The sequence below is a fragment of the Eubalaena glacialis genome, chromosome 7 (assembly GCF_028564815.1).
Source record: "Eubalaena glacialis isolate mEubGla1 chromosome 7, mEubGla1.1.hap2.+ XY, whole genome shotgun sequence".
Classification (NCBI taxonomy): Eukaryota; Metazoa; Chordata; class Mammalia; order Artiodactyla; family Balaenidae; genus Eubalaena; species Eubalaena glacialis.
The window spans coordinates 63,712,545-63,738,559 of record NC_083722.1 but is presented as its reverse complement, the minus strand read 5'-3'; the positions used below and the strand labels follow the sequence as shown (position 1 = coordinate 63,738,559).

The following is a 26,015-nucleotide window of genomic DNA, read 5'->3' as shown; positions in this document are numbered from 1 at the left end:
AGTGCGCAGGCGCACATCCTTCTAGCTGCAAAGTGACCTGAAGCCGCTTTAGGGCGGGACTAAGAGAACCGGAACTCATGGACTTGACTGGCATTCAAGCTGCCCAATCAATAGCTCACTGGCCCGGAAGCGGCGCTGCCACTAGAGGGTGGGGCAGGACGGCGTCAGCCGAGTTGATGGAAAGATGTGGGCACGAATCTCTAAGGGGATTGGCTGAAGGCACTTCCAGTTAGCTTCTCGCCGTGACACGGGCTCCTCTGGCGCCAAAATGTCGGTGGTAGCGGGGGTTATCCGGCGGCTGGACGAGACAGTGGTGAACCGCATCGCGGCAGGGGAAGTTATCCAGCGCCCGGCTAATGCCATCAAGGAGATGATTGAGAACTGGTACGAAGGGAGTCAAGGCTTCCTTAGAGGCTACGACTTAACGGGCCGATGCTCAGGATAGGGCGGACACGCCTCCCTGCCCAGAGCCAAGGCGTGTGCGGCGCAGGGCCGCGGCGGCGGAGGCCGGGGGTCTTGCCTTCGCCCCTCAAGGGTCCCCGAGCGTCCTCGCGAGACTTTAGGGTTGTTGCGGGGCAAGGAGAGGGTTACGCAATATTTTCATGTTGCCATTAAGAGAAGTCCTTTAAAAATTTTATATGCGGACGGTGCAGATTTTTAAATGTATGAAAATTTTATAATTTAAAAAGGGAAAAAAACTTCCTTCATCCTTCAGAGGGTACTATGTGTTATCAGTTTCTTGCTTATTCCAGAAGTCATCCATCTACATTCAGAAGTACAATTCATTTTGAGTTTTATTCTAAATAAATTGCTGGGATTTTAGGAGAGGACGGTGGACTTGGGGTTTAACTTGTGATTTCCCTATTGCCAAGTGATTGACCCCACTTAGGATTTTCCTGCCCTTTACTTTTTGCGGGGTCACTTCGAAGATATCTGATTTTATGGATTCTGAAGGTTAGAACTGTCACACAAACCTTGTGGAAGGAAGAGATTAAAAACGTGGAAAGAAAGTTGGGTGTAAACTGTAAACTTTAAAAAGGGCAGAGGCTCATAATGTCCCTAAACGTTATGTCAGATCCTTTATGTTAAAATGCATTGATGTTAATAAAATCTATACGTTAAAAGGAAAAAAATGTCCCAGCGAAGATTGATAGGTTTGTAAAGGGATTGTTGTGAAAACACAAACAACCATCGTGGGTAATGGGACTGAAAGAAGAGTGGGTCTGAAAGGACCACTGAAAGAAAGGAAGAGAATTAGAAGGTAGACAAAAGAAGGAACAGGGAGACTGGGGACGGTTTCTCCTTTTGACTTTAAATTCACAAAGGCTGGCTTTTGTTTCTACAGTGTTAGAATTAACTGACAGAACGATTTGGGCCTGTTACTGTACTGTGCCAGAAGACTACAGCAATGCTACACAGATTAGATCAGTGGATTATAATTCTCTAAGCAGAGATTTTGTATGGAGTCCAGTTACGCTCTTTTTAATTCGTAAGTCAAGACGGCTAAGTACAACTTCAATTCAGGGGCTCCTGAGAAAGATCTTTAATATTTCAGTAACTTAATATCTTATTTCTGAATAAAGAATTTTCTGTGTGAGGAGGAGGAAACTTCTCTTTCTCATGCAGCCTCAGTCTGGATTTATTTTCTCTAGCTCTGTAGGTGCTCTATGCTTGTAGGTTACTCTTTGAAGGAATGAAAAGATGTATTGGCTTCTTAAAGAACTTTCTGCACTGCCATTTTTTCTTTCCCCCAACATAAATATATTTGCATAAAGAAAATAGTGGAGAAAAACATTTAGAATCTTTTTTAATGACATTTTATAAGGGTCATTTAGGAACCTGAGGCTGAATAAAGTTTGAGTAACAGATGGTAGAATTAGTTGAAAAGTAGGTAAGAAAGAGGCATGTGCTAAAAGGTCCCACTTCTAACTTCCCTTTCTTTTTTTCCTAGAGGAACAGAAATGTTGCTGAATGTCCTATTGGAAATGATGGTTCCCCCCTCTGTCCTTCTCTTCCTTCCCTCTCTCTCACACAGCATGTAAACTGATAACAGTGTAGTCACAGAGCCTGTGAGACAAAGGGAAAACGCACTGAGTCTTATATTTGTGTGGAATTTGTTCTTATCCCTTGACTCGTATTAAAATATGTGCATTAGAGTAGTTGCAGACTAATAAATTATTATTTTTTTGTTTGATTTGCCAGTTTAGATGCAAAATCCACAAGTATTCAAGTGGTTATTAAAGAGGGAGGCCTGAAGTTGATTCAGATCCAAGACAATGGCACCGGGATCAGGGTAAGGAAAACCTCAGAGCAGCAGGATGTTTGTGTGCTTCGTGTGCTACATCTGCAGGAAGTGGTGGGACTTTTCCCGGTTCTGGAAACTTTAGGCTTTTATGGATGGGATTGTTTGAAAAATAAATATTTATTGAGTACCTATTCCATGCTGGGCACTGTTCAGGAGAATAAGGAGGTCAAGGAGCGAGTCATGAAGCTTTAAAGGTTGATTGTCCTGAGCAAAGAGAACAATACACACAAAAACCACGAAATGGAAGCTTGCATGACACGCTTAAGGACTAGCAAGGGGGTTGGTGTGTCTAGAATGGGTGGTGGAGGGAGTGGAAGCCTATAAGGAAATAAGGTCTGAAGGATAACCAGGCTGAGCATGTAGGACCTTGTAGGATGTTGTAAAATATTTGGCTTTTACTCTGGATGAGGTGGGATACTCTTTAGAGGGTTTTGAGCAAAGAGGTGACATGCTTTGGCAAGTTTTATAAGAACTCTTTCGTCTGCAATGCAGAAAATAGACTGTAGCAGGACAGGATAGAAGCAGTGAGGAGGCTTTTGAAGCAGTCCAGGAGAGGGGTGATGGTGCCTTGGACGGTTTGGTTGTGACAGAGATGTAAGAAGCAGTGAGATTCTGGGTTGATGAGGAAGACCAAAGCTCTCAGAATTTGCTTGTACAGGGAGTAAGAAAAAGAGGAGTCAAGAATGACTTCAAGGTTTTGGCCTGTGCAAATAGAAAAAAAAGAGTTGCCATTTACTGATGGGAAGGCTATGGAACAAGCAGGTTTGGGGGAAGATCAGAAATTCATTTTGGTGTATGTTGAACTTAAGATGCCTGTTAGTTGGATACATGTGTGAGTCTGGAGATAAAAATTTGGTGTATTGCATTTTGATGGTATTAAAAGCCATGAGACTCACATAAAGAGAAGCTCAACATGACTGGTAACTAGGGAACTACAAATAAAAATTTCAGTGAGATACCACTTGACATCCGCTAGGATGGCTGTTATAATTAATTAATTAATAAAAACCAAATATTTCAACTACAATAAAAATTAAAAAAAATATTGACAAGGATGTTGAGAAATTGGACTCTTGTATGTTGCTGGTGGGACTATAAAATAGTGCAGCCATTGTGGAAAATGGTATGGTGATTCCTCAAAACAATTAAACAATTGCCACATGATCCAGCAGTTCCACTTCTGGGTATATACCCAGAAGAGTTGAAAGCAGGGTCTTGAAGAGATTTGCACACTCATGTTCATAGCAACATATTCATGATAACTAAAAGGTGGAGGCAACCCAAGTATCAACAGATGAACGGATAAACAAAATGTGATAGATACATACAGTGGAATGTTATTCAACCTTACAAAGGAGTGAGATTTTGACAAGTGCTACTACGTGGATGAACCTTGAAGACAGTATGCTAAGTGAAATTAGCCAGTCACAAAAGGACAAATACTATATGATTCCACTTGTATGAGGTACCTAAGGTAGTTAAATGCATAGAATCAGAAAGTAGAATGGTGGTTTCCAGGGGGTTGGGGGCCTGCGCCGCATGGCCTGCGGGATGATCTTAGTTACCCGACCAGGGATTGAACCCTTGCCCCCTGCAATGGAAGCATGAAGCCCTAACCACTGAACCACCAGGGAAGTCCCGAGAGCTTTTGTTTAATGGGTACAGTTTGTTTGTGGAGATGAAACAGTTCTGGACATGGATGTTGGTGATGGTTGCACAACAATGTGAATGTACTTCATGCCACAGAACTGTACACTTAAAGAGGGTTAAAATGGTAAATCTTGTCATGTATATATTACTACAGTTAAATGTACCTATAGATTTTTAATAAAGAAGTTTTCTAATACAGTAATGATTTTTGTAAAATCTGTGAGCCTGGGTGAGATCATCAAGACAGTGAGTGTAGACAGAGCAGAGGTCCAGGGATGGAACTGTGAATTATCCACTCTCAGGGGAGATGAGACAGAAGCAGCAAACGAGGCTGAGGAATGAGGCGAGAGAGGAAGAAGGTGCAGCAGGACTGATGGAGTTCTGGATGCCCAGAGAGGAGGCTCCTGCTGATTTAGAACTCTTCTCCCAAGAGGAATGTTTTCCTGGATTCAATCAAGAAAAGGGAAATTAAAAAAGATTTGGAAAAATGAGTAACATAATTATTCACTGATTTTTTTGCACCTTCTAGAAAGAAGATCTGGAGATTGTGTGTGAGAGGTTCACCACAAGTAAACTGCAGTCCTTTGAGGATTTAGCTCATATTTCTACCTATGGCTTTCGGGGTGAGGTAAGCTGAGGATTGAAGAAATGTGTAAAACATCCTCCTGTGATGACATTTCTGCCATTTGTCAGCATATGTTTCTCAGCAGGTCAATAAGACATGATATGTTTTACTTGTTAAATATATGCAAATCTAAACAAACTTAGATTCAGTTTTCCAAAACTGAGAATTGTTCATAAATGCTTTTTAAAAATAATTAATTAATTAATTATTTAACATCTTTATTGGAGTATAATTGCCTTACAATGGTGTGTTAGTTTCTGCTTTATAAGAAAGTGAATCAGCTATACATATACATTTATCCCCATATCTCTTCCCTCTTGCATCTCCCTCCCTCCCACCCTCCCTATCCATAAATACTTAATACACCATAAACTGTATCTACAGAGACCTCCCAGGTCTCTTGCTGGAAGAAGATAGCACCATCTACCAAGTTTTCTTGTCCAAAATCAAATGTGAATCTTACCAATACTTAGATCCAATTACCCATATACAGAAAAATACAAGGAGCAAGGGAGCATGGTAAATGGTACTGAGACTGGAAATCACATGATAAAAGACTTGTTTCCTGTAAAGTAAACTGCATGGGGGAAAAAGGTAAAGAATGGAGGAAGAAGCATAGATTAGAAGGGATTTAAGAGGCATGTGAACCAGCTCCAATGTATTGATCTTACTTGGATCCTGATTTGCACAAACTAAAATTGTTTTGAGACAGATATTTGAACACAGATTGGTTATTTGATGGTATTAAGGAGAAATTACTGTTAATTTTCTTGGTATAAAAATAGTTTCATTGGTTTTTTTTTTTGAGTCCTTTTAAGTTATATGCTGAAATATCTGTGAATGAAATTATATGCTGTATCATAGGGATATATTAAATAGAAAATGGATAAAAATAGTATCTTATATTTTTATGACAATACTCTGTGGATATAAAGATATCATTCAGTATATGTAGGGCAACATAAATTGTAATGGCTACATACTGTTCTTTTTTTTTTAATAAACTTATTTATTTTTGGCTGCATTGGGTCTTTGTTGCTGCACGTGGGCTTTCTATAGTTGCGGCGAGCGGGGGCTACTCTTCGTTGCGGTGCGCGGGCTTCTCATTGCAGTGGCTTCTCTTGTGGACCACGGGCTGTAGACGCATGGGCTTCAGTAGTTGTGGCACATGGGCTCAGTAGTTGTGGCTCACAGGCTCTAGAGCACAGGCTCAGTAGTTGTGGTGCACGGGCTTAGTTGCTCCACGGCATGTGGGATCTTCCCAGACCAGGGATCGAACCTGCATCCCCTGCATTGGCAGGTGGATTCTTAACCACTGCACCACCAGGGAAGTCCCTGTTCTATTACTTGTACATACTGCAGTCTATTTAGATAATTTCCTGTTGAACATTTATGCTCTTTGCCATTTTTTTCGTGTTTAATGCTCTGGTGAATATTCATGTACATACAATGTGTTTTGTTCAGTTATTTCCTTAGGATAAATTTATAGAAATAACATTCGTGAGTAAAAATATGTATCCTTTTCAAGTAGTTTGTATTAGTTTCTTATTGCTGCCCCCCAAAATGACCACAACCTTCGTGGTTTAAGGCAACACAAATTTGTTATCTTACAGTTCTGGAGGTTAGGGGAAATGGGTGTCACTGGGTCTCACTGTGCTAAAATCCAGGTGTTGGCAGGGCTGTATTCCTTTCTGCAGGTTCTGAGGTACCAGAGAAACTGTTTGGAGTAGTTATTTGGGGGAAATGGGAGCCAGGGTGGGGGAGGAGAATGGGGCCAATTACTTTTCGTTTTAGGCCTGTCTGTAGTTTTTGGATTTTTTAATCATGTGAATGTAGTTTACTTTTATTTGACTTACCTATTTATTTTATTCTGTTTTATTTTTTGGCCTTTCTGAGCGCCTTGCGGGATCTTAGTTCCCCAACCGGGATCAAACCCGGGCCCCGGCAGTGAAAGCATCTGAGTCCTAACCACTGGACCACCAGGGAATTCCCTATTTGATTTTTTTAAATTAAAAGGCAGCTGTGACCCAGTCACTGCAATTTAGATCAAATCCGGGTAGTCTCAAGCACCCTCTGGCTCACAGTGAGCCCCAGGTTGTTCCAGGTAGGGGCAACATCAGACTGTGTACCCTGAGGCCCCCCTGACTTTTTTTTTTTAATAAATTTATTTATTTGTTTATTTATTTTTGGCTGCATTGGGTCTTTGTTGCTGCGCACGGGCTTTCTCTAGTTGCGGCGAGTGGGGGCTACTCTTCGTTGCGGTGCGCAGGCTTCTCACTGCAGTGGCCTCTCCTGTTGCAAAGCACAGGCTCCAGGCACGCGGGCCTTAGCAGCTGTGGCACGCGGGCTCAGCGGTTGTGGCACGCAGGCTTAGTTGCTCTGCGGCACGTGGGATCCTCCCGGACCAGGGATCGAACCCGTGTCCCCTGCATTGGCAGGCGGATTGTCAACCACTGCGCCACCAGGGAAGTTCCCCCCCAGACTTTTAAGTAGGCCTCAGGTCAGCCCTAGCAAAGCAGTTTCATTCTGGCTTTGCAACTTCCTGAGTCAGTTCCTAAGTGCATGGCCTCCTGGAGCCTTAGCCCAGCTGTAGGGTATCTTTGGGGTTGTAATTAAATAGGGAAGATTTATTGAGGGATTGCTGTGTGCCATCCATGGTTCTCAGTCCTTTGTGTGTATTAACCCTTTCACTCTTAACAACTCCGTAGAGTAGGTTCTATTATTATTATTACTACCATGTTTTACATACGAGGAAACTGACAGAGTTTAAGAAACATGGCCAGGGCACACAGCTAGGAAGTGGCAGAGTGGGGAATTGAGCCCTGGCCGTTTGACTCCAGAGTCTGTGTTCCTGTCCTCTTGCTCAGGTGACGGTACAAAGGCCCCTGAAGCAGCAGGACCATCTGCCAGTGGCCCTTTCTTTTCCTGGTGTTGGGTAGCATTGTAGTTTTGGATGTATTTAATGTCCTTCCTTACCACAGGTCGCAAAATCATTTACATTTTTAATGATGAAAATTAGCTCAATTACATACACCAGGGAAATCCAGCTAGGACCTGGTAATCTCTGAGCCTGAGCCATGGTCCTTGTTAATGAACTGAGTCTGCCACAGATGTATTCATTGTCTCCTGAGATGCTGTCACACAGACCCTGTCGCAGTGCCTGGGTTGCATTTTTTTATGCTATGGTGTCCTTGGGAAAGGAGATACAGATTCCAAAGGGCTAGCAAACCAATCCTGATTTTAAGGGGAAAAAATGGTCTTTTTTTTTTTTCTTTTAATTTGTTTAGTCTTAATTGCATAATTAAAAAAATATTTATTTATTTATTTGGCTGGGCTGGGTATTAGTTGCGGCATGCGGGATCTTCGTTGCCCCCTGTGGGATCTTAGTTGCGGCATGTGGAATCTAGTTCCCTGACCAGGGGTCGAACCCGGGCCCCCTGCACTGGGAGCACGGAGTCTTAACCACTGGACCACCAGGGAAGTCCCTGCATAATTTTAAATTTTTATTTCTTTTTTTTTTTTTAACTTTATTTATTTATTTTTGGCTGTGTTGGGTCCTTGTTGCTGCGCGCAGGCTTTCTCTAGTTGCGGCAAGCGGAGGCTGCTCTTCGTTGCGGTGCTTGGGCTTCCCGTTGCGGGGGCTTCTCTTGTTGCGGAGCACGAGGTCCAGGCGCGCGGGCTTCAGTAGTTGTGGTACGAGGGCTCAGTAGTTGTGGCGCACGGGTTTAGTTGCTCGGCGGCATGTGGGATCCTGCCAGACCAGGGCTCGAAACCATGTCCCCTGCACTGGCAGGCGGATTCTTAACCACCATGCCACCAGGGAAGCCCCTAAATTTATATTTCTAAACATAAAATTGCTTACAGAAAACAGTTTTGAATAATAGTATACAGCACTATCTATTTGCAGTGTTTCCATTATCCATTTCTGAAGGCAGGCTTTAAACTTGTTAGAAGACAAATCATTGCGACTATTAATACACCTATAACTCTACACCTGAACACAGTTGCTATTAAGGTTAACATTAATGCTTGGGGGTAGGGAATTCCCTGGTGGTCCAGTGGTTAGGACTCGGTGCTCTCACTGCCGAGGGCCCAGGTTCAATCCCTGGTTGGGGAACTAAGATCTTACTAGCTGTGCGGTGTGGCCAAAAAAAAAAAAAAAATGCTTGGGTGTGTTTCCTTTTGGAATTTTATATATATATTTTTTCCCTTGTTCTAGTAATTATGCTACAGATTCAACTCAATAGCTTCCTTTTTTTTTTTTTTAAAAAAAGTCATCAAAGCGAGTGAGCAGAGTGCTCATTGTTGCCATTTGTTAATACAAAACAGAAGAGGCAATTGAGATAACTTCTCCGTTAATGATGAGATGGGGTGACCCAGCAGTTGGTTTTTCTTTCATTCCATTTCCTTTTTTTCCTTAGGCTTTGGCCAGCATAAGCCATGTGGCTCACGTCAGCATTACAACCAAAACAGCTGACGGGAAGTGTGCATACAGGTATAGTGCTGTCCTCTGCTATGTGTATAAATTCATCCTGAAATGTGCTTTTTGCCTGCATCTCAAAGTAGTCCTATCTGAACACCAATGTTATCTTTTTTGGTCTAGATCTTGGGTAACTTTTCTTTCCTGCCTTTGGATTAGTTGATAATCCACAGGGATCATCATAGGTAATAATCTTACTTTATGGACTTGTGGAAGGTACGATGTAACAGATTACAAGTGCCTAGCAAGGTGTCTGTTACACAGAGGAATTCTGAGTCCTTGGGAGCTGTGATGTCATTCTGCCCCTTTGCCCTTCAGCAGGATGTCGCTTTGGCCTGATTATGGGGCCGTGGCTGGGGTGCTGAAGGATCCTGGTTCCTTAGCCGCTCTGAGCCCCTCCCCGCCCCCCCCCACCCCCAGGTGGCCACTGGCTGTCTCTTATGTTGGCACAGTTTTCAGAGGCTGTTGAATGACCTTGGAACAGAACAAAAAGGGGATTCAGGGAATCAAAATCACACCTTTGTTTTCATAAGCACTGGCCATTCCCTAGTGAAAGATGGGTATTGAGTGTCTAATTCATGCCAAAAAACAGAATTTTTTTTTTTATCATACAGATTGTTAGTTTTTATAGAAAATAGCTTCAACAAAGGGCAGTTCTGCCTGTTTCTCAGCCCTCTTTAACAGATGAGTGTGTGCAGTAATGGAAGATGGAGCATTTCAGAGTCTGCAGCACTGGTGCTAGAGCGGGTTTAATCGATGCAAATTGTAACAGCCCTAGGACCTAGCTGGGCTGATATGATTAGAATCCCTTCTCACAAACTGGGGAGCCGCTTATGAGTGAATGTCTTCTGAAATAGTCTGGGACACAGGTTCCATTTCTTTGCCTCTGGGGTGTTATGCCCCTGCTTGGGACCTCTAGTAGCTCTCCTTCTGTGGCAGGATGAAATCGAGTCATTGTCATAGCAACTAGCACCCTCCCAATGCACTCAGCCCATCTTCCCAGCCTCTCCCCTCCACACATCCTCAGCTGCTGCATACTCTAAAGCTTCTTTGCTTTTGTTTATGTTTTTCCCCTCCTGGATGGTCTTCCCTGTTCTCTCCACCGGAGATTATACTGCTTCAGAGCCCAGGTGAATTGTCATCTCTTCTGTGACACTTCCCCCCACCCCCACCCTAGGCTAAATGTTTTCCTACTCTGGATCACTTAGCACCTTGTTCTACACTTAAGGGAAAAGTCTATCCCCTCACTAAATCAAGAACCTCCCAAGGCCTGCCTTTATTACAGGGCGTTTACAGGCCTGATACATGGTAGCCCCTCAATAAATGATTGCAGAATGATTGAAAAAAATTTTACAGTCATCTTAGGCAATGGCAAAACTATTGTTTGTAGCCCAGAACTCAGGAACTAAAAAGCAATATTTGCCAAAAAAACAAACAAAAAATGGATTTTTCCCCCCTCCTTTGGTATCCAATTAGAATGGTTATGGAAGTGGAAAAATAGAGGAAACCGGTAATTAAGGCAATTTATAACATGGCTATATTTTAATCTGTTGTTAGTGTAATTTACTTTTTTACTCTTCGGATAAGTATCTGTTCTTTTTTTGTTAGCTCTCAGTAATCTCTTATATTTTCTGATAGAGCATATTACTCAGATGGAAAGCTGAAAGCTCCACCTAAACCATGTGCAGGCAATCAAGGGACCCAGATCACGGTAAGAATGGTACACGGGAGGGGAAGTTTTTGAAAAAGAGCTTTGTATAAATATTGAAATAAAAAACAAAATTGTCTTTGAGTTCTCAAAGGATTAAAAAAAAATGAATATTTATTAGTTAATAGGAGCCCCAAGATATCACCCTGTAAGAAAGAGAAATGATTATTGACTTTTGTGGCATGGCAGCCTGCCCACCGCCTCTTTTTTTTTAAGAGGCTGGGAGTTTCTTCTGTTGAGACCGCAGAAATCTGTGGCAGGGTAGCTGGCATTGAAAGAACCTTAAGCTTGGCTCCAGTTGAGGAGTCAGAGTCTTAGCCTTGCCACTCAGTGGTTGTGTGTCCAGAGGCAAGTCGTTTAATGTCCCTTACCTCACTTTACTCATCTATCAAGGAAGGATGTAACGAATATCTGCCACTCACTCAAAGGGCTCTGAGTAACAGATTGTATCATTAATTAGGAGAAAGTCTGTTACACTGCCTGCCGTATTTCTGTGGTGCCACATTTGGTCTCTTCCCATTCCGAGATCCCATAAAGCACCCCACTGTCATGTTACACATCCCACCCTACCACCCTCAGCCCCAGCCAGAGCACATCTCCTCAAAGGTTCCAAGCCCTGGGCTTGATGAGGCAGGTGGAGAGGGGTTGGGGGCCGAAATGAACGTGTACTTCGCAGTGCACGTTAAGGGGGATTCCTGTACCTGGGACCACAGTGTAATTTCCAAGAACCCCTAAAAGATCTGATAATTATTCTTAGTTTGCAAAATAGGTTTGAATGCCATGTGGTATTGTAATTGTTTATAAGTTTATGTTTGCCCCACTAAATCCTGTGCTATTCTGGGCAGTAGTGTGCTTCATTTGTCTTCTTATTCCCAGCACAAGGCAAAGAGCCTGACATGGAGGTAGCCCCCAGTACCTATCTGAGAAATCAGTGAGTGAAGCGGGAGGCAGGTGAAATATCCCTTCTTTCTTTTGTTAAGGCTGCCCCATCTCTTGCCCCCTCCCCTAATGCTTAGAACTGTGCTGGTGGTAAATGTAGTTGGATTCTCTGCCTTAAGACCCAGCTTTATTTCCATCTATTTCTGTGAGTTTACAAGAAAAATCAATCTTCTATCCAGGTAGAGGACCTTTTTTACAACATATCCACGAGGAGGAAAGCTTTAAAAAATCCAAGTGAAGAGTATGGGAAAATTCTGGAAGTTGTCGGCAGGTACAGTCCAAAATCTGGGCGGGGGTCTCTGAATCACTCTCTCACCAAAGGAATGTGTTCCGCTGCTTAGAAATTGAGAACAGTTGCTGAGCTAGATGGTAAGCAGCAGTACTAGCCTACAGATTGTTTCTGGTCAAGGTTTAGTCACCACTTCTGGGTTGTCTTTCATGTCCCCAGGAGAGAGCAGGAGTTGGTCTCTGTATCAGTGAGGGTCCTTTGGTGGCAGGCAAAACAAACTGAGTGTACTAACTTGAGCCCAAAAGACATTTATTGAAAGGCGAGGAGTGACTCAGCAAGTGGAAAGAAGTGTGTGGACGGCTGCTTCTTGGGGAGAACAAGAAGCAGGGTGGCTTCAGGGATTTAATGTAGTGGCCCTGCTCCAACCGTTTTCATTCCTTTCCTGACTCTGCTCAAGAGCCTGTCTCCCGGGAGAGTGCATCTTATTGGCATAGCCTGGGTCCCCCCATTGTGTGCCCACATTTGTGGGGAGAAGATTTCTTGACTGGCAGTCTAAGGATATATCAAGTGGAATGGGGAAGAGGTAGTGTCCCAAAGGAAGACTAGGGGCTGTTAACAGAGTGAGAAGGGACTCAGGGCAGGTGAAAACAACATTATGTCCAGGATTGACTTAACCTGCTAGTACAGTGGCCCCAGCATGGCTCTCTGAGCCTGCGTGTCCTTGAATTGTAACAGAGGTGTGTATACTATTTCTCAGTATTGCTACAAAAATTAAAATCAGTAAAACATTTACCTCTATTAAAGTGGAACAGACACATCAATTTTTTTTGCTTTTTTTCCCCTGGAATTGTATGAATCAGTATCACAATATTAATTAGCTCCTGGAAATAGAGGAGTTCTGGTTGGCTGTTTTAGTTCTAGGTGTGATAAGTGAACTAATTGTTACTGAATAAGTGCGTTTGGCTAGACACAATCCTCCAGGTCCTGGGGCCCATGGAGGGAGGAGTAGTAAATGATAGCCAACCGAGAAAAGGCTGGGAGATACTAGGACAGGACCTTGGGGGGAGAAGAAGCGGGTGGGGAGAGGGTGTGTTGGGGACTCTGAGACAGAACAACACAGTGCAGGGGGTGTTCAGGCTACATTCTCAAGATGTCTTTGAGGCAACCCAGATCTTTTGAGTTTGTGAAAATAAAACTGTAGGCAAGGAAGAGATTGTATTGAAATATCCTTGAGTCTAGTCAGCAACGTATAGAAGCAAAGTTTTTTGTTTTTTATTCGATTCTGCCACATTTAGCATTGATATCTTCATGTCGTCTCTGTTGGCTTATTTTCCTGTGGGTAAAATATGACATTTAAAGATATTTTTGTTTGTATATATCTTTGTTTAGATTATTTAACTCCACCAGTTTGTTTAACTGAAAGGGGGCATGTACTCTGCATTTGGCCACTCTTTTTTTACTGTTTTGTTTTTTTCTCTGCCAGGTATTCAGTACACAATTCGGGCATTAGTTTCTCGGTTAAAAAAGTAAGTTCTTGATTTATAGGGGATGGTTATGTATTGTAAAAGAAGAAAGTATTTTTTTATAGTTGCCCGTGGAGACGAGGTTACGGTGTTTCAGTCAGCCCTGTGAGACAGTAAGTTGGATCTTCTGTTCTGTTTATCAGCAAGGTGAGACGGTAGCTGACGTCAGGACACTGCCCAATGCCACAACCGTGGACAACATTCGCTCCATTTTTGGAAATGCTGTTAGCCGGTATGTTGATAATTTATTTTTAAAAATCTTCTGCATTCCGTCACATTATTTTGGAATCTGTTAACACCTGCCTTAAGAGTTTGCTTTAACCAAATATGCAGGCTTGTTTTCATGCTTCAGGCTTATTGTCATGTTTCAGATTATTTCATGGAATCAACCCTTCTTGGGTGCATGTCATCTAGATGCTCTGGCTATGAATCAGTGTGTTCTCTCTAGGTCTCTGTCTTTACAATATCTCCAGTACAGGAGAATTCTGTCATCTTCCAGTGCTCCCTCTTGTCCTTGTATTTTCATTATCATCACTTTAGGATTGCATTTATTATCATTCAACATTTATTAATTGCCTCCCATATTCCAGTCTTTGTGTCAGAAGTTAAGGATATAAAGACAAATAAAATGTTTCTGCCCTTAAACACTTGCCTGTCTGGTGGCAAGCAGTTTTGTGTCACCAAATCTTCATTGTCAAGAAAAGCCTAAGCGGGAAAATTGCTTGTATTATTATAGATTTTTCACGGCACTCCCTTCTGTGGGTGAAAACCACTGTTTCCATCACAGATCCATAGCTAAATCTCAGGACTTTGCAAAGCCCAAAGTGCCTGTGTCATAATCTGAGGGGAAAGATACTAAGAGCCTTCTATATGCCAGGCGTGCACCAGATGCTAGGGGTACACAGATGAACTAGACAGCCCCTGACTTCACTTTTTCCAATAATCTTAAAACCAGGAGCAATAATCCTAGAACTCAGTTTTCTACTTTGAAGGACAAATTACTCACTCTTGGAATAAAACCACATTCCTAGCTAGGGAATAGTCAATTTGCTTTTAATTACCCTTTTCTTACTAATTAAGTAATTAAGGAATTGTTTTTTTCAACTGTGCTCCCAGAGCAAAAAGAGAACTCTGTTGTACAGTGAAACTTTTAAGAGCTCATTGACCAAATTTTAAGACTCAGAATTAGTTGTTATGAAATTCCTAGGGACTGTAAGAGAGCAGCAGTTCCCAAAATATGTTTCCAAAACACCAGCCTCTTTTTTGGGGAAGAGAGGGTTTGCTGGTTCACCGTGTGGTGGAAGAAAGGCCAGCTGTGCCCTCTACTCAGATTGGGAGCACACAGCACTGCCTGCGAAGCATCCTCCATCCATCCAGCAAGTGCGCAATGAGCAAGTGCTCCTTGCTGGGTGCTGTGCTGTGTGGTAGAGATATTCAGTAGGGAATGAAGCAGAAAGGATTCTTGCCCTCAGAGGACTCATATTCTAGTTGGAAAAACACAGGAAATAATTATTCCATTCATTAGTGACTGTGCTGTATGCCTCAAAGGAAAAGTATAAGGTGGGGGGATCTCCTGTGGTTGGGGAGAGGGATTGTCATAGAAGGCTGTTTGAGGAAGTGGTCCCCGAGTTACGGGGGATAAGGAGGAATTAATTAGCTAGCAGTGGGAGCTTTCCAGGCAGAGGGACCAGCAATTGCGAGGCCCTCAGGCAGACATGAGTGTGGCTTGTGGGAGAACCTCCTTTCAGCTATTGGCCTCCCCTCCCCATAAACACACTCTGGGGAGCACCACACAGGAGCCCCATCGTGGTGCCCATCAGCAGAGTAAGGGATTCAGCAGAGATGAGTTCTTTGGAATCTCATCTTTGGGACTTAATTACTAAGATACATAAAAGTTTCAGCAAAATAAGGTCTCAGAGCCTGGACTTGCTGTGTCCTAGCAGTGACGGTGACGCTTGGCATATAACATATTGTGAGTGCTTGAACACACTAGCTAGGTGGGTAGGTGGGTGGATGGATGGACAGACGGATGGATGGGCGGGCCCCGGGGGTCTCAATGAACCAAGTCACAGGGGTCCACATTTGGCAGTCAGTTTATGGGAAGGAGCCCTGGTTTTTCCAACTCTGATTCTTTAGAAAGTTTGAATTTTCCATTTTTTTTCCAAAGCCTCAAAATTTCTCTTTTCCAATCAGAGAATTGATAGAAGTTGGGTGTGAGGATAAAACCCTCGCCTTCAAAATGAATGGCTACATATCCAATGCAAACTACTCGGTGAAGAAGTGCATCTTCTTACTCTTCATCAATCGTAAGTGCGAAAGAGCCACTTGGGGAAATCTATCCACAGGGAACTTTAGGGGGCCATGGAAAAATTCTTCATGGCCAGGTTTGATTACACCCAGGGAAACCTCATGCCGAAATGTGGTTTAATTTCTGCCCTTAGTCTGCTCAGCCCTCTCACATGTGCTCATTGTTGGCTGACAGTTGGGGAGTCTGGTTCTTGCCTCTGAGAGGGTGCCCAGGAGACGGCATCCCAGGCCCCTGTGAGCCAGTTCAGCCTGCTCACCTGCTGGTCTCAGAGCCTTTACCAGCAGGCCCCAGGCAGATCTTTGTTCTCTCCTTATATCAAGGCCCAACATCGGAAATTGCACAGCAGGATACAGGGAGGGGGTATCTCATGTGCAGGCAGTGTTTGTTTTTTTTAATTGAAGTATAGTTGATTGGGAGTTGCCTGGCGGTCTAGTGGTTAGGACTCAGCGCTTTCACTGCCATGGCCTGGGTTCAATCCCTGGTTGGGGAACTAAGATCCTGCAAGCTGCGCGTAGCGGCCAAAAAAAAAAGTAGTATAGTTGGTTTACAGTATTGTATTAGTTTTAGGTATACAGCAAAGTGAATCAGTTACACGTCTATATATATATTTTCAGATTCTTTTTCGTTATAGGTTATTACAAGATACTGAATATAGTTCCCCGTGCTATACAGTAAATCCTTGTTGTTTGTTTTATATATAGGGGTGTGTATTGGTTAATCCCATGCTCCTATTCTCCCCACTTTCCCCATTGGTAACCGTAAGTTTGTTTTCTGTCTGAGTCTTTCTGTTTTGTAAATAAGTTCATTTGTATTATTTTTTAGATTCCACATGTAAGTGATATCATATAATATTTGTCTTTCTCTGACTTCACTTAGTATGGTAATCTCTAGGTCCGTCTATGTTGCTGCAAATGGCAGTATTTCATTCTTTTTTATGATTGAGTAATATTGTGTATATACATATATACACCACATTTTCTTTTTTTAAAAAAAATATTTATTTGGCTGTGCCGGGTCTTAGTTGCAGCATGTGGGATCTAGTTCCCTGACCAGGGATTGAACCTGGGCCCCCTGCATTGGGAGTGCAGAGTCTTAGCCACTGGACCACCAGGGAAGTCCCTAAACCACATTTTCTTAATTCACTCATCTGTTGATGGACATTTAGGTTGCTTCCACGTCTTTGCTATTATAAATAGTGCTGCTGTGAATGTTGGGGTGCATATACCTTTTTGAATTAGAGTTTTCTTCTTTTCCGGATATATGCCCAGGAGTGGGATTGTTGGATCATATGGTAATTCTATTTTTAATTTTTTTAAGGAACCTCCATACTGTTCTCCATAGTGGCTGTATCAATTTACATTCTCACCAACAACAGTGTAGGAGGGTTCCCTTTTCGCCACACCCTCTCCAGCATTTGTTATTTGTAGACTTTTTAGAGGTTAGGTCAGACTCTTATGTGTGTCATTCACTTATCTACACACTGGGCAGGCTCACTCAGGTGGCAGGGACAAAGAACACTCCTTAGGCATATCTCAAGTTCAGAAATCTCAGCTGAGGGGCTCCAGCTGTCCGTTTGTCAGATTACACAGTACAGCAGCATTATTGAGGCAGCTGTGGGTGATGTAGTGAGCCCTCAGAACAATAGTCTCCTCATTGATAAGATCACAGCCAGTCTTCTCATTGGAAATAAAAAGATGTGGCATATCCTTGGCTCCACCAACGCAGGACAGCAGGTCATCAGCAGGTCATCGGTCTGAGGAGAAAAGAGAGCTGTGTTGTATGAAGATCTTCCTCTGATTTTAGTCTTTTTTCTTTTTGAAAGCTCCTTTTTTAAAAACATTTATTTTATTTTTGGCTGCATTGGGCCTTTGTTGTTGCACACGGGCTTTCTCTAGTTGCGGCACGCGGGCTTCTCATTGTGGTGGCTTCTCTTGTGGAGCACGGGCTCTAGGCGCATGGGCTTCAGTAGTTGTGGCACGTGGGCTCAGTATTTGTGGCGCACGGGCTCTAGAGCGCAGGCTCAGTAGTTTTGAAGCACGGGCTTAGTTGCTCCATGGCATGTGGGATCATTCCCGGCCCAGGGCTTGAACACGTGTCCCCTGCATTGGCAGGTGGATTCTTAACCACTGCGCCACCAGGGAACCTCTGATTTTAGTTTTATCTCTCCCAGCTTTTATTGTTTTCCACCCCCTCAAGCCTGCCTCATTTCCTAAATTACCTTCAGCGTGCATTCAGGTATTTCTACCACCTGAAATGCCTGGAAAACACACTCTTAACCTTAAGTACTCCATTTGGCTCGCCCACTGTTGGAGGTCCCTGAGCAGAGGTAGCCGCTCCCTCCCCTGTAGTCCTTACCGCTGGGAGTTGGAATTAGGTTTATTTACCAGAGTTTGTCTCCCAGCTTGTGGCATGTGTGGTAGGTCCCCATGATGTATTTGCAGAATGAAATTCTGAGCAAGGGCACGTGGTCCACCTGGACCGGCAGGGGGAAGGGAGTGGGGAGGCAGAATTGACTGCCCTGTCGTGTTCCTGCTACTCAGGTGAGAGGAGAGCCCCAAGCCCACAGTGAGATGCTGAGGAGTCGTAATGGTCAAGGGGGCTGATGTGGATGTCACCCCAGAGGTGTTCTTCCTGAGCTGATGTCATGGCATAGTATAGGTGCGCACCTGTCACCTCACCCCTTGGGACAGATTTGAGCTAATTACTTTTATTTTCTAGATCGTCTGGTAGAGTCAGCTTCCTTAAGAAAAGCCATAGAAATGGTGTATGCAGCATATTTGCCCAAAAACACACACCCGTTCCTGTACCTCAGGTAATGCAGCTCTGAACTCCTTACCCAAGACTCACAAGGAAGAGTAATTCTGTCCAGCGGTCCTCTTTTAAAGAGATGGACTTGCTAATTAGCCTGGTCAGAGTGAATCCCATACCCCACTGGCACAGGTTGTTCTGTCTCTTTTCACAGGTAAAGGGCACAGTTTTCCTATATTTATTCACTCCTGCAGAATCCCACTGAGAGGCTCCCTTGTGTCAGGCAGTGTGTTAGTGAAACAAAGGTGAATAAGGTCTTGCCCCTGCACCAGGAAGAACCTGCCCGAACCTGGCAGAGAAACCCTTCCTTCTCCAGGGTCTGTCCAGTGCCCTCTACCTACAAAGATCCACACTGCAACGCTCCATTATCAGAGCCAGCAGTGAATGGTGAATTTGGCCTGAGGCAATAAGTTGATAGCTGGCACAGCCTCTAAACTGACTTTTGTACTACATTTTAATGTTACAAAGTTCTCTCGCATATACTGTTTTGATCTCCATGTAATACTGAGCAATAAATAGGGACAGGTTCATGGTTACAGACGGGAGAACCAGTCCAGAGAAGTTAAGTGCCTTGGCCCTGGGTTATGTAATGACAAATTCCACTAGTTCTGGAGAGGTGATAATAACAGCTGACGTATGATAAACATGCCGGGTACGTGCGAAGTGCTTTACACGAGTTTAATCCCCACCATGTATTATGTCCAGTTCACAAGTGAGGAAACCAAGTCATAGAAAGATGCTGTAACTTACCCACAGCCACTCAGCTCTCAAGTAGCAGAGTCAGCATTTGAACCCAGGTCACTCAGACTTGACCTTGAAGTCTTAACCGCTGTGTCATTTGGCCTCAAGTCTTCCACCCACCACATAACGCGCCGTGAGTGAACTGCCCGCCCCCATTCTTCACCATGTGAGGTAACTCTGCTCTTTTTTCCTGCCAGTTTAGAAATCAGCCCCCAGAATGTGGATGTCAATGTGCACCCCACGAAGCACGAAGTTCACTTCCTGCATGAGGACAGCATCCTGGAGCGGGTGCAGCAGCACATTGAGAGCAGGCTCCTGGGCTCCAACGCCTCCAGGACCTATTTCACCCAGGTGGGGGTGCTTCACCCAGCTCTTTCTCTGGTGCCTTTCCCACCTTAAATGTGCCCCGTCACACGAGAGCCCAGGTTTTTGACGGTTGCTGTAGGACTTTCTTTCAGCAGCATTTCCTTCTTTGAACCCAACTGTGAAGGTTTTGTGGTGTTATTCCTGGGCCTGGAGTCATAAGCCCTGAGTTCTTCTCTCTGCCTCCTCTGACCTTAGACTGCCTTCCTAGGAAAATGAGCTGTCTGAAACAGAGTAGGGCGCCGTTCCCCTGCGTTCTCCACTGGAGACGTTTAGAGGAGGCTGATTCCGCATACCTAGGGCAGAGTGCAGGGGCCAGGCTCTGGAGGGGCAGGGGGAAGGGCGGGGCCTCTCGTGTCAGACAGACCTGGGTTACTGCCGTGTGACTAACCTTCCCTGGCCTCCACGTCCCCCTCAGTAAAGGTGGAAGTGGTCACCCCCACATCCAAGGACGGTTACAAGTGGTTGGTGAACAGCAGATGGAAAGTGTCTGGTCCGGGACCTGGCACCGTTCATCTTATTACAATTATCCAGGTTCTAAGTGCTTTGATTATAAACTGCTCCCCCTCTCTGGGGCCTTAGTTTTCCCATCTGTAAAATAGTGGGTTAATAACATGATCTCTAGTGTCCTGTCCCAGTTCTGAGATGACATCATTCCTGGGCAGTCCTGTACTGTATTCATAGTGAGGATGGGTTCATCAGAAGCACAGCAGACACCAAAACTACAGAAATGGAAACATTTTCCCTGTTAAATTACACTGGGTCCTGCAAGCAGAGAGCGGGCTTCTGTGAGCCCTGCTTCTCAGAAAACTTTTAGAGTGACCAAGCAGATGAGTGCTTCCCATAAGAGCATTCACGGTTACCACCTGGAAAGAGCCTAGGTGGAAGACCAGCAGTGAGATGAACGCACTTGGGGCAGCCCTGGGGCCTGCACGCCCGGAGGTTGCTGGGGCTGAGGGTGGGGTGTACGTGAGCCGTTGGAGCAGGAGCTGTACAGGGGGGGCTCCATAACTGGCAGGTGGTTTTTATCCGTTGTTGTTGCTCAGCGCCCTTTACTGCTCCCTCCCCAAATATGTGCTGAGGCTCCCCCATGGGCAAGGTGCTGCTGGGTACGGTCTCCTCGAGTCTCCATCCCACGAGAGAGAAAAACAGAGACTCGGGAGGAGGGAGGAGGGGCTCTTGTCCTGCGCTTGGGCCTCAGAGATGTGAAAGAAGGGATGTGGAGCCTGGGCCCCCAAGGCTGAGAAGGAATTAGGTGGGCAGAAGGGGACAAGGAGTGCACAGGGCGTTTCTGGCAGAGGAAAGGACGAGGATACAGGCCTCGGGGAGGGGTGGGGGGGTGCAAGAGAACAGGTGTTGAGGATCTGAATGCTCAGCATGCTGAGTCAGTGTTCTCTATGCTGGCTGCCATTAGAATCACCTGGGAACCGTTTAGATAATACCTGGGCCCTCCCCAAACCAATGAATCAATCTCAGGGGGTGGGGACTGGGCATCAGTAGTTTTTAAAAGCTTTGCCGGGTGCTGGCGTGTGCAGCCGGGGTTAAGCAACGCGGAGCCTGCGTGTTGAAGGCCTACGCTCACTGCAGAATTCAGGCCAGATCGAGAGGTTTTTATCAGTAAGTTAAGGAGTTTAGACTTTGACTTGATGGGAATTGACGGGATCTGGTTTGCATTTTATGAAGAGCTCTCTGGCTGTGGCCTGGAGAGTGGATGGAAACCCACAGCGACTTGGGCGAAGTGGGGAGGGGGTCTGAGCAGAGGAGGTGGCTCCATTCACTAATAGTTAAAAATATGGAATTGCCAGCACCTGGACATGGGTTGGCTGGAGGGGAGTTGGGGGAGAGGCCCAGAGGAAGGGGTTCACCAGAGACCAGGAGGAGTCTGTCGCTCCACTGGGAAAAGAGCCTCAATTTCCCTCTTTGTCTGATCGTGCGTGAGGCAGATTCATTTAGTTAGATTGCATTTTATTTCCCGAAAGAACTCTGCATGGTCCTGACCAGTGTGTCTTTAGAAGGAAGGTGGGTTTCTGGATCAGAGGGCCTCCCTCTGTTGGTGCATTGCTCTGCGTGGAGGGCTCCAAACTCAGACTGTCCCTGCTCCTGCGGGGTCATCAGAACACCTTCTTGCTTGCCAACAGCAGGTTGCCCTGGCTCCTGACCTTCTGGCTGTGGGTCACCTTCATCCTGCTCCCCAGCTTGTGCCTTGCACTCCACTCCAGCGGCCAGTACAGCAAGAGCCCTGGTTTGCTGTGAGGCCATTTGGTATGGAAATCGGGGACCCTGGCGACTCTTGCAGTTTCTTCCAACTCTGTCATATTGGACAAGGTATTTCACTTTTCAGGACTTTAAAATTACTGTCTGCAGAGTAGTTATGTTACTTTCTGCCTCCCAAAATCCACCTGTGGAAATTGCACAGGCAAATGAAGTAAGTGCATCGTGAGGGCTTTTTAAACTGTCCCAGGAGTGTTTTTCCTTTTTGAGCAGAGTTGCTACTTTAACTTTTAATTTTTATTTAACTCTTTATTACTGAATCTTTCTAAGCACACAGAAAAGCAGGTAATACAGCAAATCTCCATGTACCTATCACCCAGTTTCAACAAACCATCAACACTTGGCCATCTTTGTTTTCTCTCTCCCTCTCCCACTTGAGGGTCGGGGATGGGGAGGAGTAGTTTTTAATTAATTCTTAATTTTAATTATTTATTTATTTATTTGGCTGCGTTGGGTCTTAGTTGCGGCACCCAGGATCTTCATTGCAGTACTCGGGCTTCTCTCTAGTTGTGGCATGTGGGTTTTCTCTCTCTAGTTGAGGTGCACGGGCTCAGTAGTTGTGGTGCGCCGGCTTAGTTGCCCATGGCATGTGGGATCTTAGTTCCCTGACCGGGGATTGAACCCGAGTCCCCTGCATTGGAAGGCGGATTCTTTACCACTGGACCACTGGGGAAGTCCCTGGGGAGGAGTATTTTAAAGCGGATTCCAGGCATTTATTTTTCCCCTAGTACTGCATTATGCATCTAAAAACATTTTTTTTCTTATACAATCGCAGTGTCCTTTTACACCTAATACAATTAATAGTAATAATACCATTTCATATCTAGTCCATATTCAGATACCCCAGTTGTTCAAAAAAAGATCTTTTTATAAAAGTAGCTTTGTTCAGGAATTCCCTGGTGCTCCAGTGGTTAGGAGTCAGTGCTTTCACTGCCATGGGCCCAGGTTCAATCCCTGGTCGCAGAACTAAGATCCTGCAAGCCGTGTGGCATGGCCAAAAAAAAAAAAGTAGCTTTGTTCAAATCTGTATCCAATCAAGTTCCACTCATTATATTTGGTTATGTCTCTTTGAAACTAGAAAGATCACCCTACCTTTTTTGGTTATAGTTCTTATTAGCTTACTTTGAAGGTGTGCTGTAGAAAAATGCACATTTTGGGTTAGCCAATTGCTTCTTCTTAGTGTTCTTTAACTTGTTTCAATCCTCCACATTTCCTATAAACTGAAAATTAGATCTAGAGTTATGGTTATATTCAGATTAAAAAAAATGTTTGCAAGAATTTGTGATAGATGATGCCATGTACCTTTTTTTTTAATAAATTTATTTATTTATGACTGCATTGGGTCTTCGTTGCTGCACGTGGGCTTTCTCTAGTTACGGCGAGTGGGGGCTACTCTGTTGAAGCGCGCGGTCTTCTCATTGTGGTGGCTTCTCTTGTTGCGGAGCACGGCCTCTAGGGGTGCAGGCTCAGTAGTTGTGGCTTGCGGGCTCCAGAGTGCAGGCTCAGTCGTTGTGGCGCACGGGCTTAGTTGCTCCGTGGCATGTGGGATCTTCCCAGACCAGGGCTCGAACCCATGTCTCCTGCATTGGCAGGCGGATTCTTAACCACTGCGCCACCAGGGAAGCCCCTGCCATGTACTTTTATCGAATCCCAGCAGGAGGCGCATGATGGCTTGTTCTGTCATCGTGGTGTTAAGATTTCTCAGCAGGCTTAGCTGGTGACAGCCGGATTCCTTCACCATGAAGTTCACTATTAGTGATTAGCTTAAAGGTTTCACCATTCATTGATGACCATTACCTGCATCAGTTATTTCATTAGTATTGCAGGATTATGATTTTCTGATTTTATCATTTCTTCTTTATTAATAAGCTATACTTTTCTCTACAGAATAATTTTCACTCATTTGTTAGAGCTATCAGTTTATCCTGAAATATAGTTCATACCAGAAAGTAAGGATAAATGCTGAGTTCTATGCCTTTGATGATCAATTTGCAGGGAAATGGGTTGGTGTCCTAGCAATGTCCAGTAACATTTAATGACTTTTTTCTGTATCTCCCTCTCTTCCTCCCTCTTTCGCTTCTTCTCCATTTTTCTCTCTTTCTCTTTTAGTATTTTGTCATAGTTGTTAACAAGCATCATAATTCAATCAGTTGTAGTCAAATTATTCCATCTTTGGTCAGCAGAAGCCCCTTCAGGCTGGGGCTCTTGTCCTTTTGACCCAATTGCATGAATTTTTGATAGTTTCCTTGTGTCTGGTGAGACAGGATGTTTGTAGGCTCACTCTGTACTTTCCCAGCCCATGCCCTGGAATTGGCCACTTTTCCAAGGAACTCTGGTTTATTTTAGTGGGGAATGGCATTTAGACACTATAATCTGGGATCAGGGGACCTCATTGCTACTGGGTGGTCATTGCTTTCAGGCCTTTCCAGTGGACAGACCTAGGAAATATGTATATTTAAAAATAGTCAGTAGGAAGATGGTTGCCAGAGCTAGAGGGGAGGGGAGAATGAGGAGTTACTGTTTAATGGGTAGAGAGTTTCCATTTGGGAGGATGGATGTTGGTGATGGTTGCACGACAGTGTGAATGTACTTAATGCCACAGGACTGTACACTTGAAAATGGTTAAATGATAAATTTTAAGTTATGTATACTTTACCACAATAAAAAAATAAAATCTCTTATGGCAACAAAAAAAAAAGTAGACGAAAATATGAGAGTTTTACACTGGTATTTTTATATCAAACCAGTTTTTATTTTATTTTTTTAAGGGTTTTTTTTTTTGATAAATTTATTTTATTTATTTTATTTTTGGCTGCATTGGGTCTTCATTGCTGCGTGCGGGCTTTCTCTAGTTGCGGCGAGCGGGGGCTATTCTTTGTTGCGGTGCGCGGGCTTCTCATTGCAGTGGCTTCTCTTGTTGCGGAGCATGGGCTCTAGGCACGTGGCCTTCAGTAGTTGTGGCACACGGGCTCAGTAGTTGTGGCTCATGGGCTCTAGAGCACAGGCTCAGTAGTTGCGGTGCACGGGCTTAGTTGCTCCGTTGCATGTGGGATCTTCCCGGACCAGAGCTCAAACCCGTGTCCCCTGCATTGGCAGGCGGATTTTTAACCACTGCGTCACCAGGGAAGCCCTCAAACCAGTTTTTAAATTATAAGGATTTAGCTGAATTTTTGAATTTTATATTTGTGTGTTTTTAATTTCATACTTCAAATTTTGGTCAGAATTTCTTCTATAATAATTCTGTAATGATATACCTGGTTCTAGCTTTTACTCCATTTTGGGACCTGTGCTTCTCTCCTTCATACACTGACTCTTCCCACTGTCTTCTTTTTTGACACAGACTTTACTACCAGGTCTTACTGGCCCCTCTGGGGAAGTGGTTAAATCCACAACAGGTGTGACCCTCTCATCTACTGCTGGAAGTGGCGACAAGGTGTATGCCCACCAGATGGTCCGCACAGATTGCCGGGAACAGAAACTCGATGCCTTCCTGCAGCCTGTGAGCAAGGCCCTATCCAGTCAGCCCCAGGCTGTTGTCCTAGAGGACAGGACAGCTGCTTCTAGTAGCGGGGCCAGGCAGCAGGATGAAGAAATGCTTGAACTCTCAGCTCCTGCTGAAGTGGCTGCCGAGAATCAGGGCTTGGAGGAGGATGCAACAAAGAGGACTGCAGACTCGTCAGAGAAGAGAGGGCCCTCTTCCAGCCCCGAGAACCCCAGGTATGGCCTTGTGTGAAAGCACAGCTTGCCTCCTTCGTTCTTTAATGAAACTGCCTTCTAACTTGGGCTGTCACAAACCCCTTGCATCTTCTCTCCCTGATTCGCCCTCTCCCTCCAGTGGGTTGGTGCTTTGGCCTGGTCTGCTGTCGGCCTTTGACCATGGCTTTAGAGTCACCCATCACAGTGGCCTTTGAAATATCTTAAATGTCCATGATTCCAAACATTATTTAAAAACACATCAGAAAAAAAAAATCAGAAGATTTATCCTTTAATTTTAGTATTGAATTTTGATAAAGCCTCAACAGCAGAGGTGGCTGGAAAGGGGGGCCTAAAATATCCGGAGGATTC

General features: G+C 44.4%; 1 protein-coding gene and 1 non-coding gene across 4 annotated transcripts in view; one reads left to right on the top strand and one right to left on the bottom strand.

Annotated features, from left to right (window-relative positions):
• The first annotated feature begins 154 nt into the window (after positions 1-154).
• MLH1 (mutL homolog 1) overlaps positions 155-26,015 on the top strand; it is a 50,367-nt gene continuing 24,506 nt past the window's right edge. For all 3 annotated transcript variants that reach the window (XM_061195247.1, XM_061195246.1, XM_061195248.1), the window contains exons 1-12: positions 155-384; positions 2,203-2,293; positions 4,485-4,583; positions 9,002-9,075; positions 10,699-10,771; positions 11,887-11,978; positions 13,420-13,462; positions 13,603-13,691; positions 15,653-15,765; positions 18,486-18,579; positions 19,514-19,667; positions 25,291-25,667. In XM_061195247.1, the coding sequence (XP_061051230.1) occupies positions 269-384; positions 2,203-2,293; positions 4,485-4,583; positions 9,002-9,075; positions 10,699-10,771; positions 11,887-11,978; positions 13,420-13,462; positions 13,603-13,691; positions 15,653-15,765; positions 18,486-18,579; positions 19,514-19,667; positions 25,291-25,667 (1,415 nt within the window). In that variant the 5' untranslated portion in view covers positions 155-268. The remainder of the gene's footprint in view (positions 385-2,202; positions 2,294-4,484; positions 4,584-9,001; positions 9,076-10,698; positions 10,772-11,886; positions 11,979-13,419; positions 13,463-13,602; positions 13,692-15,652; positions 15,766-18,485; positions 18,580-19,513; positions 19,668-25,290; positions 25,668-26,015) is intronic.
• On the bottom strand, positions 16,809-16,881 carry TRNAG-CCC (transfer RNA glycine (anticodon CCC)). Its single transcript has one exon. It is a non-coding gene; the product is annotated as a tRNA-Gly (tRNA).